General features: G+C 44.1%; 1 protein-coding gene across 1 annotated transcript; it reads right to left on the minus strand.

Annotated features, from left to right (window-relative positions):
- Nucleotides 1–8,480: 8,480 nt before the first annotated feature.
- Nucleotides 8,481–9,425, minus strand: LOC136620247 (olfactory receptor 1J4-like). The gene has a single exon (XM_066594953.1). The coding sequence runs from the start codon at nt 9,423–9,425 to the stop codon at nt 8,481–8,483; it is 945 nt and encodes a 314-aa protein (XP_066451050.1).
- Nucleotides 9,426–16,206: the final 6,781 nt, after the last annotated feature.

Raw genomic sequence — 16,206 nt, forward strand, 5'->3', positions numbered from 1 at the left:
TTCCCTCCAGGTCCTCCACTCTGTGTCCGATTTGTTGCAGCTCGGATTTAATGTCTGCTAGTTCTGACATTATTGGTTGAGTAACTTTGAGGAGTGCTTTTTGTAGGAAAGATTTTGAGATTTGGGTGCCGAGGTTGCATTCTTCCTCTTGCATTTTGCTCTCATTCTCTGAGTCCTGAGGTGCGAAGTCTGATTAGTTTTGTAGAGGTAGTGCTTTTGCCATGGGGCTTTGTGAGCTTTTCTTTTTTAGAAATTTTTGCATGTCCGCTTGATTTTTTTGTCTTCTTGGTGTTTCCGGTGGATCGCAGCTGCGTTCCCTGCTGCCTTTTACCATTTTATTCTTTAACTGAGTATACGCAGAGTGTCTTCAGCTAATGAATGAGCCTTGGGGTACAACGAATTTGATATATGACACACTTCATGAGGTGGGGTGCCTCCCTCTCCACACTATTTAGTGGTTAGTCAGTCATCTTTTCAGATATCAGGTATTATTGTGGTATACCTAGCAGGGCTATAGGTTTGTAGCCGTGACCGACCTGTATCACAAATTCTGAAAAATGTTGTTGGTTATAGAGCTGAAAAATAAAAACAGTTCCAGAAAAATTAGGGCTATGCCCTGTGTGTAACTTCTGGATCTCTTCAGTATAGGTAGCTGCCTGTGGCTTATTATTGCTGCGTCAGAGCACAGGGGTTTTGTAGGTATGCAGCTGGAATGAACTCACCCCTACAGTCTTTTAAAAATTAAGTATATTGCAGAGCTGGCTGAGCCAGCTCCAGAAAAAATTAGGGCGGCGCCCTTTATATTCTTTTTTCTCTGCACAGTTAGTGACCTGTTGGTAGATAGCTGTAGGCACTTTAGCTCTCAACCTACACCCTCCGCTCACCGTTGCAGAGCTAAGAAGGAGGGGGGGGGGAAGGCAAAATGGTGGGGAGTTCAGGTGGGAAACTGTGTTTTGCTGAGGAGGGCAGGGAGGTCCGCTGTCAGTGCTGCTCCCGTGGCACTACAGTTGCTGTCCTTATTACAAGCTTCTCTGGGGCTGCTGGGGCTTTTAGTACTTACTGCCCTTGTAGTGACCATGTTTCTCCCCCGAACTGGGTGCCTCCGATCCCGCTCGCTGGTCCGTCTGAGCAGCGGTGTCTGCGGGTCTCCTTCCTTCTATCGGAGCTGTCAGAGATTCTCCGGTGAAGGACCACTGCAGACTTCTGTTTCTCTGATGTGTCTCCACGCGGGCCGGCTCCCTCTCCTCTCCTAAGATCAATGCTGCGGCTCGATGCAGGCACTAGTCTCCGTACCTCCCGCTCCACCGATTTTGTTGTGCAGCCGCTTCAAATGTTCCTCTCGCTGCAGGGAAGATGTTAGGATCGGTGTGAGGTGTCGCTGTTCGTTTTATACTGCCAAAAGAAGCTGAAAATACTTCTATGGCTCAAGAGCCCAATTTCAGCGCGTCCTCACTCTCTGCAGGCTTGGCCACGCCCCCCGCATTGCGGGTAATTTGAAATGCTTTTGGTGCCAATAGTAGCGAGCCACACACAAAAATAGGACATGCCGCGGTTTGTTTGCCGCGCGAGATTTCGCGCGGCCAAACCGCGGCCGTCTGCATAGGAGTGCGTATTGTAATGCACTCCTATGCAGGCTTTGAGCGGTGGAAATCCCGCCGCGGGATTTCCGCCCGTGTGCAGGCAGCCAATCTGTTTTGCAGCATTTTGTATTTATGTCAATACCTGGTGGCGCATGCACCCAAAAGATTGCTTGCCCATCTTCTTATATTTTGACAATATTTGACAGGTGTGCTGCAGTTATGCGGACCTAACATGGGGACGCTATTATTAACAATATTATAGGAGCCTTGCGGCACTTCTGACTATAGAGGGGGGCAAATGGACCTCCTGCTATACTTGAGAATGATGATATCCCAGGAGGGTTAAATGGTGGCCTGAGCTCTCGGCAGATATCAAGAAAAGGTGTTTGCTATCAGTTTAATGACAGTGTAGATCGGGAGCAGCTTGTTGATTCCACCATGAGTGCTCAAGGTGCGGGGTTCAGCTTATGCTTGACAATTGCTTTAAACAGATATTTAAGAAAGAGGTGGAACCAGGGAAGGACTTTAGTGAGGTTGGGTGCCATCTCAGTGCAATTGTTACAGCAATAGAGTGCATACTGCACCGATGTATGACAAGTGTTTCAGCAGATATCTAAGAATGAGGAAGAGCCAGGGAAGAACTTTAGTGAGGTTAGGTGCCATGGCCCCTCAGTGCAACTGTTACAGCAATGGAGTGCATACTGCACCAATGTGTGACGATGTTCATCAGGTTTTTCAGTTCCAGAGGACGGGGGTGTCTGCAGGGGGTGGTGGTGTGTGTGTGTGAGACATTCAGGAAGGTGGTTGAGTTGGACATCATAGCAGGGCTTTTTAAGGAGCCACTGATTCTGATTCTAAGCATCACCTCACTAGAAGTAGTAGATCTTAAGAAAGATCAAGGGAAATTCTGAAGGAGATATCACTTATCTTTTCCTAAAGGTGATTCCATGAATGCAGTACTGGATTAACCATTAGACAAATAAGGCACGTGCCTTAGGGCCAGCCAAAATTCAAGCCAGAAAAAAGTGATTTGCATCAAAAAAATGACTTCAAAAACCTAACTGATGAATTTGCAATCGGAAAAGCGTGCAAAGTTCTAATCTAGCTACCATACTCTTACAGTAATTACAGTGGATCACATGGGGTTGGTGCATTTGGTTAGCCACTTATTGTTCTACTTTCCTCCCATGTTAACCCTTCTATGGTTCTTAATTGTACATTGCTTGGGATGTCATGACTTTTAGGGTACATCATGTGGCAGGAACACAGTAGCTGATGTCTTATTTATCTTTCAGTGAACCAGGATTTGGAGAGAGGATTTAGAAACAAAGGAGGTCTGGGCTCGAAGTCCAACCCACGTGTTGAATGTTGTGTTGGTGTGATGGATGAGTTAATGCAGGCATTATTGGTGCCAAAGACATGGCAGTCTTATGAAACTGTGTGGAAAAAGTATATAACTCTGATAAAGGAATAGAGAGTTTTGTGTTAAGTGAAAAGGACTAATAGGCCGCCTGCAGACGGGCGGAAATTCCGCGGCGGGATCTCCCGTGGAATTTCCACCCTTGGAAGCTGCCATAGGATTGCGTTAGCAAACGCAATCCTAGGCAGACGGCTGCGGTTTGTCCGTGCGAAATCTCGCACGGCAAACAAACCGCATTATGTTCCATTTCTGTGCTGGGCTCGCAGAGCCCCACACAGAAACGTCACTCACCGGCCGCCGGCTTCGGTCTGCGCTTGCGCCGGCTGCCCGGCAGCCGGCACATGAAAGGTCGGAGCTACGGGGCGCGGGTGAGTACGCGCTGCTCTCTGCAGGCGCTCTGGTCAGGACGGGTCCCGCGGCGAGAAATCTCGCTGTCGGATCCGACCCGGCCGTGTGCAGGCGGCCATAAGGAGATATTTTATAGAGGCCTAAAAAATCAATATTGAGTCACATCTAGATAGTGTGTTTATCTTAGGTTGCATTCAAAAACAACATCATTTTAAACAACATTCTCATTTCATAGAGGAAACCCTCAGCTACCTGCCTCGTCCCTTATGAAGTCCCAGGCAAACGATAAAGTACAAAATCTGATATAGATGAAATAGATTGCAGTCAAGTCAATTCACTCCCAGTGGAACACTAATACCCAATTATGCAGGGTAGAAAACATAGAAGAATAGTGCCTTGTGTAAAAATGCATGATATACATGGTATACAAAATTGCAGTAGTATTTTAATGCATTAAAAAGGAAACACACTTACTTGGTGCTAGCCTTATCCTGGTGCCAGGATTATACATCTGTGTCCAATTTTTTTTAACATGACATAAACCTAGCATTTTAACAGGGGGGTGTAGACTTTCTTGATACATTATATATACCCAAAAATTACTAATGAAAACCACAGCTCACTCTGACCAAAACGAGCCCTCACACAGCCCAATGGATGAAAAAATAAACAAGTTCTGGATGTCGGAATAGAGGATGGAAAGCAGATTTTGTTTAAAAAAAGTTTTTGTTTCACTTTTTAATAGTAGTTAAACATTAAGGCCGCCTGCAGACGAGCGGGTCGGATCCGGCAGCGAGAAATCTCGCCGCGCGATCCGACCCCAGAGCCTGCAGGGACGAGCGCGTACTCACCCGCGCCTGGCGGCCCCGGCTCTTTGATGTGCCGGCTGCCGCGCAGCCGGCGCATGCGCAGACCGGAGCCGGCGGCCAGGTGAGTGCGTGCCCCGCAGAAAATTAGAACATGCCGCGGTTTGTTTGCCGCGCGAGATTTCGCGCGGCCAAACCGCGGCCGTCTGCATAGGAGTGCGTATTGTAATGCACTCCTATGCAGACTTTCAACGGCGGAAATCCCGCGGGAAATCCCGCGGCGGGATTTCCGCTCGTCTGCAGGCGGCCTTAAAAAGGTATATAAATTTGATGTCACCATAATCGTACTGACCCATCGAATAAAGTTCATATGTCACTTTTACTTCACCGTGAACGCCATAAAATCAAAACCAGCCCAAAAGTGGTGCAATTGCATTTTTTTCATTTCATCTCACTTCAAAATTGTAAGTTATTCAGTACATAATATTGTACATTAAATGGTATTATTCAAAAATACAATTCTTCCCTCAAAATATAAGTCCTTATACAGCTGTGTATATAAAATAGAAAAGTTGGGACTCCTGAAAGGTGGGAGGAAAAAAAAAATCTTGGGTGATGAAGAACTAAAAGGGGTTATCCAACCTTTTAAAAATTGATACTCCATTTTCAGGATTGACCATCAATAATTGTTTAGTGAGGCTCCACCTCTCAGGATCCCTGGTGATTAGCTGATTGAAGGGCTGCGGCACTTGTATCAGCGCTGTAGCCTCTTCAATGCTTACATCTTAGCACAAACTTTTTGAATACTTACATGCATTTCAATGGGACAAGCCTGTAGTACTCTGAACAGTCGCTATTAATATTACGATGTACTACAGTACGGGGACAGTTGTGCTAGGATGTAAATACTGAAGCCGCTGCTGTGCTTTTACTAGCCCCGCCGTCCCTTCAATCATCTAATCTGTGGTGATCCTGAACGGTGGACTCCTACTGTTCCAAAATTGATGGTCCATACTGAGGACAGACCATCAATTTTAAAAGGTTGAAAACCCTTTTAAATGTGAGGACAGTACATCTATCCTGAAGTTGCCACTGGATATAAACATGGAATGAGGGAACAAAGAAGACATATAGCGAAGAATTAGTACACAATCTATTGGAAGGTTACAGAGCAGTTTATTATACAACGATCCGCTTAATTTACAAAAGGACATTAAATTTTCCGCTACCTAGAAAACACCAATTGGTAAACTACTGATGAATCAACGATGTAATGTCCATCATTTCTACATCATTAAGAATATTCTGACATTCTTTGCTTTAGATCCTTGGGGGTACATATAAGGTAGCAGGTCTATAGCAAAAATAAATGCCCCCCATTGTTATCAATTCTCAACACCTCTAGCCTGGACATGAGAACCCAGTGTGAAGCAAATGGTGGTGCTGTGTATGACGTGGCAGTGACAGATGGAGGTGGAGGTACTTCTTTTTTTATGAAAAACATTTCTGAACTATGGTCAACTTTTCACTGTATAGGAGGATATTTCATACTTAATCGTTATGTATTTTTAACCAAAAGTCACTCGTAACATATATATCCACATGCCCGTATAATGGGAACAGCTCGGCGAGACAAGGCACTTTGATCTTAAATTGTTACTAACCACTGTCCTTATAGTACCCCATACTCAACTTTGTATTCTGTAATATATTCATGGCAACATTGGGGCCTTAATGCACTGTAAGTGCCAGAGTACATCACCAATTTAGAAGCTCCGTGTCACTGCAGACTCAATGCACTGTGAGTGCACTAAAACGTCTCCTGTATACTCTCATCTCATATGTACTATATGCTGTAAACTGGAAACCGGGGAACCCTGACAGCGGGAAGCCTTCGGAAGAGCCGAGGGGGAGTGTCTCATAGTATGAAATCAGCTGTGGATACGCTGTGATTCCTGTCAAAATCCGCATTAATACTATGGATTTTGCTTGTTTTTTGGATACATAAATACTGCGCTATTTGCTCCCTGTCTTTTTTGAAGCGCGCCTGTACTTTTTATAACGATGGAGATAAAATCATAGGTTGTGATAAGCTCTGCTCCCTGGCCACACCTCTATGTCCCGCTTTGACTCTGGGGAAATCTGATCACCTTAGCCTAGACCAGTGGTGGCGAACCTATGGCACGCGGGCCAGAGGCGGCACGCAGAGCCCTCCCTACTGGCACGCACCGCCATTGGCCGCCCACCACTTGTAAATACTAGCAGGGGCCGTGGCTCCCCTGCCGGCATTCACTCAAATCTCCGTGCACACTTTGACGTCAGTGTTCAGCCGGGATCGGACGGCACTGGAGTATTATGTCACCACAGGAAGTAAGGGGTGGCGACATAATACATCTGTCAGAGAATGGGTTCACACCCCCAGCTTCTGATTGGCTGGGGGAGGAGGACTGCGGCGAGCCTGAGAGCTGCGGGCCCGAGGCTGGGAGCGCTGGCACGGCCAGTGCAGGGCCTGGCCAGCGGCCCCGGCATAGAGGACAGCAGCAAGGCAGGGAGCGCCAGGACAGAGGACAGCGCCGACCCTGGGAGCTGCAGCAGAAGCTGAGACGCAGGAGGAGAGCGCACCACAACTGAGGTGAGTGAGTGGGGAGGGGAGGCCGCAATGAGATGTCACTATTGCACTGGGGGACACTATGGGATGTTACTATTAGGTTGTGGGCCACTGTGGGCTGCTGTGGGATGTCGCTTATACGCTGGGGGATGTCACTATTATGCTTGGGGGCCGCTGTGGTATGCTGCTATTATGCTTTGGGGCCACTGTGGGATGTCGCTTTTATGCTTTGGGCGCCGCTGTGGGATGTCACTTTTATGCTTTGGGCGCCACTGTGGGGTGTCGCTGTTACGCTGGGGGCCGCTGTGGGGTGTCGCTGTTACGCTGGGGGGGCGCCGCTATTACGCTGAGGGCCGTTGGGGTTGCGGTCATTATTATCGCTAGGGTGAGGGTCATTATTATCGCTGGGCTTAGAGTCACTATTATTGCTGGAGTCGGTGATGGGGGTCACTATTACCGCTGGGGGGTCACTATTACCGCTGGAGTATATTTACATGTGGCGGAAATGGGCAGGGCCGCTTCAAAATAGATAGCGTGCAGATTTTGAGAAATGCTGCAGAATTTGCCACAGAAATTTCCGCTGAGGACATTCTGCAGTATTTCCACATCCAAAAAGCAGTCAAAATCTGCACGCTGTCTATTTTGAAGCGGCCCGGTCCTTTTTAGAATGACGGAGGTAAAATCATATGTCGTGATAAGCCCCGCCCCCTGACGTGTTGGCACTTTGTGATAAATAAGTGGGTTTTGCATTGCAGTTTGGGCACTCGGGCTCTAAAAGGTTCGCCATCACTGGCCTAGACCCATACACTATCCTTAGCCTGGCGGCATTCTTCTAGGTGTGATGTGCTAGCTGCATCACAGCAACATCAGGGAGGGGACAGAGCCTATGACAAAAGCCTCACATGAGCTTTTACAAAATGCCACCTGAAGCTCCCTCTGTCCACCCTCGCCTCCTCAGCCATGGAACGGGCCTTCAGAGAAGAGCCTTTGAACACAACGCTTCTTAGCACTCTGAGATAGCATCCTGAACATCTCTTCAGCTCTCCCCTTCTGCCCAATTGTAGTACGGTCCACCAGCCACAATTGGAAGCAGCTGTATGCGGCTCCAAGCAGTAAGGGGACGAATGAGCAGCACCTCCCTCTTGCACAGTGCTTGTTTTCTTCTTCCTTCTTCAGATTTTTTGCTGTACAGAATGCTGTGGTCCTTGGGACAGGTCCTCCTCCATCTCTCTATGTGTCTATAGAGAGGGTGAGCATGGTGCCAATCCCAAATGGATATGAGCATTGAACCTCTAAAGAGGTAAATATACTCCCAAAATCCTCTATGTTGAATTCTGTGTTAGTGTTGCAGAAAGCGGCCATATATTCACTGACGCAAGACAGGAGATATGGACATCACTTGTCCCTCAACATGCAGACAACCAGACTTCTAAATGGAGGCACAGGTAACAAATGTGGCTATTTAATCAGTGTCCTCCATGCGTGTTACTTGCTCCTCCATTTAGCAGTCTGGCTATCTGCATGTTGAGGGACAAGTGGTGTCCATACCTGCCCTCTTCTGTCAGTGTGTCAGTGAGTATATGGCCGCTTTCCGTGATTTTTTTAATCTGTTTTATCTTTCCCTTTCTGTGATTTTTATCTGTGTTAGTGTTGAATTTAATGCTGCACCAAGATGGTCTTGCTTTTACAGTAAGCCTATAGTAAGTCCTCAGCAGAAGTCATGCACAACTTCTTGGAATCAGCACGTGTATATGTAAAGCTTTCTGCAGTGCGGCCTTCAGGTCTTTGCTCCTCAGGCTGTAGATTAATGGGTTGAGTAAGGGGGTGATTAGTGCATAGATCACAGTGGCTACTTGGTTTAGCGTAAGAAGATTACTTTTGTTAGGAACGAAGTAGATAAAAGTTATTGATGCATAAAATGTGAAAACCACAGTCAGATGAGATGTACAGGTGGAGAAAGCTTTACGTTTTCCATCTCTTGTACGGATTTTCAGTACTGTGCTAAAAATTCTGACATACGGGTAAAATGTGGTAACAAAAGCTGCAGTGCCGAGAAACCCCCCCACAATAAAGAAGACTAGAAGATTGATAGAAATATCAGTACAAGAGAGCTTCAACAAATGGGGCAGGTCACAAAAGATATTCTGGATGAAGTTGGGACCACAGAAGGTCAACCTTCTTAAACACAAGGTATAAATGATGGGGGCGAGGAAAGCAGAGGACCAAGCCAAAGACACCATCTGAGTGCACATTCCCCAGGACATGACCTGAGAGTAATGGAGAGGATGGCAGATGGCTATGTATCTGTCATAAGACATAGAAGACAACAAGTAAACCTCTGAACTCCCAAAATATATGACAAAGAACATTTGGATTATGCATTCAGGGAAGGAGATGGACCAGTCCTGGGTTCTGAGGTCAAAGAGTATCCTTGGGGCAGTGACCGATGAGTAGGACATGTCCAAGAATGCCAAGTTTCCGAGAAAGAAGTACATGGGTGTATGAAGATGAGCGCAAGTAACAACTAGAAGAATGATGAGAAAGTTGGTCAAGAAGGTCATCAGGTACATGAAGAGGAAGACGGTAAAGAGGACATAGATGATCTTCTGATCATCCGATAGACTCATGAGAAGAACACTTGTGATTGTTGTTTGGTTCTTCATCATTCCAGTGTGATTCTTCCCAAATTAATAAGATGTGAAACATTAATAAACTATGGAACTTCAGGAGAATTTGGTGGAATATAAGAACACAATGGATGAATATCCTGGCTCAGATATAAAACTGCTGATACTAATAGCTAATGGCATCTTTCCTTTTATAGCTTATCATTTCTCCCAGGAGAAGAAGCCCCAAAAGGCCCAAACCTCTGCTGTGCACATCCATAATAATGTAATAGGGTCTCAGGATGCTCAATTACATGGTTGTTTTAGCGTAGGTGTTTGCTTTTTAATTTTAACCTATGAGTATTCACAATACACAGGTGTCTGGTGAATATCATAAGCCATTTCCAGTGGTGGACACAGACAGCAGCGGACAGCTTTCATACTAAATAGGGTAGACACACCTACTAATAAATAAACACAGCAATAATTTATAGAAATAACTATACATATTTATTAGGGTAATTAATAATATAGTCAGGAAAAATGACAACATACCCAGGTAGAGAACAAATGATAACTGGACCTGTATATATACATCAATTAATAGTTAAATACGCAATAGTGTTAAGTAGAGTTCAGCGAAATTTTGAAAAAGTTCAGTTTGGCTAGGCCACCGAACCATTGCAAAAAGTTCAGTTCAGTCTGAATTAGTATAAACTGAACCATAAGTTCACCAAAACTTCTAAAACTGCTGTATAAGAGCAATTTCACATGAGTGTATGCCCAAATATGCTCGCCTCAGTGCAACGTAATTGTGCTATGAACAAGGTTGATTAGATTGATTTGCTTACTTGTCTGCACATAGTAGTGTTATTTTTGCAGATAAATAGTCAGTTTACATGCACGCGATTTACCCCTTCCATTGGTTTAAAAGGCTATTTAGACTAATAAAATCCAGATGTGCTTGTTTCATAGAATTGCGTAGTGTATTGCATGTTTATGCACCTACCATAGACTTCTATAGGGGTCTTTGCAGCGCAATCTGAATAAAGATAGAGCGTTTGCATGAAACGTGCATGCAAAAACGTTCCTGAGAATGAACCCTTTGACAATAGGCTCTATTCTCTGTACATTGTGCACATATATTTTATGTGCACAAAAAGAGGCACAAATACGGTCGTCTGAAGGAGCCCTAACACTGTCTAAGAACCATAAAAGTCGTAGACTTGTGTTAGCAAAATATTCACTAGTTGGTATGTTTTCAGGTGACCAAATTAAGTGCTAATGTTTGAGCTCGAAGAAGCTTACAAATCACACTCTTTGAATGTGATAAGAAGTGATCTACTTATTTATTTATGCACAGAGATATTTTATACGTAGACATTTGAAACAAGGCTAGAACACACCTCACTTGTAATAATTATGATTATCATTGGTTACTAAAAATTACAACTGCCCCATTTTGGGGTGACGTCTCTCTAGAGGTACGACTTCTCTCAGGCCGATTTGAACTGTTTCTCATGAGTCTTCTGTAAATAACCTTGGAAATGGCCTTCCATTGTTGTAAATAAACAGTAATATAAGCTAATGGAAAGACAGTGAAAGACTAAGAGAAGAGCAGGTTACAAGACAAAAAAGGAGGATAGGAAGTCTTATAGCTTTTCTCACGAATTCCCCCTTTTGCGACTGTTTCCTTAGGTTACATAGCCCCCACAGTAAGCATGATTTCCATGCTCATCCCAGAAACCTGAGCTAACCACTAAGGAATGTGTTATCTTACTTAACTTCTAGGAAGATAGACACCCCTAAGAACTATCTATTGTCCTCCTGGTCACACCCACGTAGAGTGGCCCTAGCTCATCTCTAAGGGCTCAATTCTAACCCTGGGTGTGAGGGTTGGTAACTCATGTGTTCTGTGCACTAGGATATATATAGCACTAGCTTACCCGTCGTGCGTTGCTGCGAAGACAGACATACATACATACATTCATTTTTATATATCTAGATAACAACCAATCACAGCGCAGCTTTCAAGTTACCTCAGCGGTATAATATATAACAACCAATCACAGCACTGCAGCTTTCATGTTACCTCAGCAGTATAATATATAGCAGCCAATCACAGCACAGCTTTCATGTTACCTTAGCGGTATAATATATAGCAACCAATCACAGCACAGGTTTCATGTTGCCTCAGCAGTATAATATATAGCATCCAATCACAGCACAGCTTTCATGTTACCTCAGCATTCTCAATACCCAGCAATTGTCTTGCAAAACGTTCAGCGGATGCATCATTTTGTAGTTGTACACACATCCCGTTGCTCGTAATGCCTTTTGCTTTTGTGCCTGAGATGGAAATCAAACGATCTTTGTCTGGGGGGCATAACTGTCGACGATGCTTGCACGCGCGCAACCTATCGTAGGATAGATGTACTATGCCAGTAATCTTCCCAGGAGTGTACTCAACAACTTCCCAAAGTTTCATGGTGATTAGATGAATGGTGTAGTAGCGCAAAAAGGGCAGACAGACAGACATACATTCCTTTTTATATATATAGATGACAACAGGAAGTCAGAGAATTAGATTCCGTATGTAAAATTTGGATGCTAATTCTTTTGCTCTTAGAATTGAATAACCAAGTTGGGACCCATTAACTTTTCCTATTTTTGACATAATCAATGCTCATGCCAAATTTCATGTTTCTACGACATTGGAAAGTGAGAGAATTAGATTCCGTATGTAAAATTTGGACGCTAATTCTTTGGTGCTTAGAATTGAATAATCGAGTTGGGACCTATTAACTTTTCCTATTAATGACATAATCTATGCTCGTGTCAAATTTCAAGTTTCTATGACATTGGGAAGTGAGAAAATTAGATTCCGTACGTAAAATTTGGACGCTAATTCTTTTGCGCTTAGAATTGAATAATCGAGTTGGCACCCATTAACTTTTCCTATTTTTGATATAATCAATGCTCGTGCCAAATTTCAAGTTTCTATGACATTGGGAAGTGAGAAAATTAGATTCCGTACGTAAAATTTGGACGCTAATTCTTTGGCGCTTAGACTAGAATAATTGAGTTGGGACCCATTAACTTTTCCTATTCATGGCATAATCTATGCTCGTGCCAAATTTCAAGTTTCTATGACATTGGGAAGTGGGAAAATTAGATTCCATACGTAAAATTTGGACGCTAATTCTTTTGCGCTTAGAATTGAATAATCGAGTTGGGACCGATTACCTTTTCCTATTTTTGACATAATCAATGCTTGTGCCAAATTTCATGTTTCGACGACATTGGAAAGTGAGAAAATTAGATTCCGTACGTAATTTGGACGCTAATTCTTTTGCGCTTAGAATTGAATAATCGAGTTGGGACCCATTAACTTTTCCCATTTATGACATAATAAATGCTCATGCCAAATTTTAAATTTCTATGACATTGGGAAGTGAGAAAATTAAATTCCGTACGTAAAATTTGGACACTAATTCTTTGGCGCTTAGAATTGAATAATCGAGTTGGGACCCATTAAATTTTCCTATTTATGACATAATCAATGCTCGTGCCAAATTTCAAGTTTCTATTACATTGGGAAGTGAGAGAATTAGATTCCGTACGTAAAATTTGGACGCTAATTCTTTTGCGCTTAGAATTGAATAATCGAGTTGGGACCCATTAACTTTTCCTATTTTTGATATAATCAATGCTCGTGCCAAATTTCAAGTTTCTATGACATTGGGAAGTGAGAAAATTAGATTCCATACGTAAAATTTGGACGCTAATTCTTTGGCGCTTAAAATTAAATAATCGAGTTGGGACCTATTAACTTTTCCTATTTATGACATAATCAATGCTCGTGCCAAATTTCAAGTGTCTATGACATTGGAAAGTGAGAAAATTAGATTCCGTATGTAAAATTTGGACGCTAATTCTTTTGCGCTTAGAATTGAATAATCGAGTTGGGACCCATTAACTTTTCCTATTTTTGATATAATCAATGCTCATACCAAATTTCAAGTTTCTATGACATTGGGAAGTGAGAAAATTAGATTCCGTACATAAAATTTGGACGCTAATTAGAGATGAGCGAACGCGTTCGTCCGAGCTTGATATTCGTGCGAATATTAGGGTGTTCGGGATGTTCGTTATTCGTGACGAACACCATGCGGTGTTCTGGTTACTTTCACTTCCTTCCCTGAGACGTTAGCGCGCTTTTCTGGCCAATTGAAAGACAGGGAAGGCATTACAACTTCCCCCTGCAACGTTTAAGCCCTATACCACCCCCCTGCTGTGAGTGGCTGGCGAGATCAGGTGTTCGCCTAATATAAAAGTCGGCCCCTCCCGCGGCTCGCCTCAGATGCGGTGTGAGTTAGATGAGGGACAGTGCTGTTTATACCGGAGCTGCTGTAGGGAAAGAATTGGTAGTTAGTGTAGGCTTCAAGACCCCCAAAGGTCCTTATTAGGGCCACTGATAGCTGTGTGTTGGCTGCTGTTAGCAGTGGGATTTTTTTTTTCTCAAAATCGCCTCTGCAGACCGTTGCACCTGGCATTAGGGACAGAAGTGCTGCATAGGCAGGGAGAGTGTTAGGAGTGAGTGTAGCCTTCAAGAACCTCAACGGTCCTTTCTAGGGCCATATTTATCCGTGTGCAGTACTGTCCAGGCTGCTGTTGGCTGTGCTGCATTTTTTTGGGGCTTCTCAAAATCGCCTCTGCAGAGCATTCCACCCTCCATTGATACTGCAGGGAAAGAATTGTATAGGCAGGGCCACAACACAGTTATTATTCATAGAATATACGCAGTGCTGCCTGTTGGTGGGAAAAAACTGAAAACAAATCTATTTGTCCAGCCTCTGTCCGTCCTTACGGGCGGTGGACACGTGTGAGCTGCGTGAAAAACATTGCTAAATCATACGCAGCCAGCTACGCTTTACTGCTGGGTTCGCCATTTGCTTTCCTTAATTGGGAAAAAAAATACCTGCTCTCCAAGAGTTATAATAACTCTGCTACCCTCACGTTCTGTGACACATAAGCAGGGACACAGCACAGTTATTAAACTTCTCAGGTTCATTGAATATACGCAGTGCTGCCTGTTGGTGGGAAAAAACTGAAAAGAAATCTATTTGTCCAGCCTGTGTCCGTCCTTACGCCTGTGGAGACGTGTGAGCTGCGTGAAAAACATTGCTAAATCATACGCAGCCAGCTACGCTTTACTGCTGGGTTCGCCATTTGCTTTCCTTAATTGGGAAAAAAAATACCTGCTCTCCAAGAGTTATAATAACTCTGCTACCCTCACGTTCTGTGACACATAAGCAGGGACACAGCACAGTTATTAAACTTCTCAGGTTCATTGAATATACGCAGTGCTGCCTGTTGGTGGGAAAAAACTGAAAAGAAATCTATTTGTCCAGCCTGTGTCCGTCCTTACGCCTGTGGAGACGTGTGAGCTGCGTGAAAAACATTGCTAAATCATACGCAGCCAGCTACGCTTTACTGCTGGGTTCGCCATTTGCTTTCCTTAATTGGGAAAAAAAATACCTGCTCTCCAAGAGTTATAATAACTCTGCTACCCTCACGTTCTGTGACACATAAGCAGGGACACAGCACAGTTATTAAACTTCTCAGGTTCATTGAATATACGCAGTGCTGCCTGTTGGTGGGAAAAAACTGAAAAGAAATCTATTTGTCCAGCCTGTGTCCGTCCTTACGCCTGTGGAGACGTGTGAGCTGCGTGAAAAACATTGCTAAATCATACGCAGCCAGCTACGCTTTACTGCTGGGTTCGCCATTTGCTTTCCTTAATTGGGAAAAAAAATACCTGCTCTCCAAGAGTTATAATAACTCTGCTACCCTCACATTCTGTGACACATAAGCAGGGACACAGCACAGTTATTAAACTTCTCAGGTTCATTGAATATACGCAGTGCTGCCTGTTGGTGGGAAAAAACTGAAAAGAAATCTATTTGTCCAGCCTGTGTCCGTCCTTACGCCTGTGGAGACGTGTGAGCTGCGTGAAAAACATTGCTAAATCATACGCAGCCAGCTACGCTTTACTGCTGGGTTCGCCATTTGCTTTCCTTAATTGGGAAAAAAAATACCTGCTCTCCAAGAGTTATAATAACTCTGCTACCCTCACGTTCTGTGACACATAAGCAGGGACACAGCACAGTTATTAAACTTCTCAGGTTCATTGAATATACGCAGTGCTGCCTGTTGGTGGGAAAAAACTGAAAAGAAATCTATTTGTCCAGCCTGTGTCCGTCCTTACGCCTGTGGAGACGTGTGAGCTGCGTGAAAAACATTGCTAAATCATACGCAGCCAGCTACGCTTTACTGCTGGGTTCGCCATTTGCTTTCCTTAATTGGGAAAAAAAATACCTGCTCTGCCACAGTTAATAACTCTGCTACCCTCACGTTCTGTGACACATAAGCAGGGACACAGCACAGTTATTAAACTTCTCAGGTTCATTGAATATACGCAGTGCTGCCTGTTGGTGGGAAAAAACTGAAAAGAAATCTATTTGTCCAGCCTGTGTCCGTCCTTACGCCTGTGGAGACGTGTGAGCTGCGTGAAAAACATTGCTAAATCATACGCACCCAGCTACGCTTTACTGCTGGCTTCGCCATTTGCTTTCCTTAATTGGGAAAAAAAAATACCTGCTCTGCCACAGTTAATAACTCTGCTACCCTCACGTTCTGTGACACATAAGCAGGGACACAGCACAGTTATTAAACTTAGATAATTCATTCACTAGAGGCAGTGGGGCCTTTCGTTTTCCAAAAAGGGCAAAAATTATATTTGGCCTGCAGTCTTGCGCCAATTTATTTCCTGCCT

This window comes from Eleutherodactylus coqui, chromosome 3 (assembly GCF_035609145.1).
Source record: "Eleutherodactylus coqui strain aEleCoq1 chromosome 3, aEleCoq1.hap1, whole genome shotgun sequence".
NCBI classification, from domain to species: domain Eukaryota; kingdom Metazoa; phylum Chordata; class Amphibia; order Anura; family Eleutherodactylidae; genus Eleutherodactylus; species Eleutherodactylus coqui.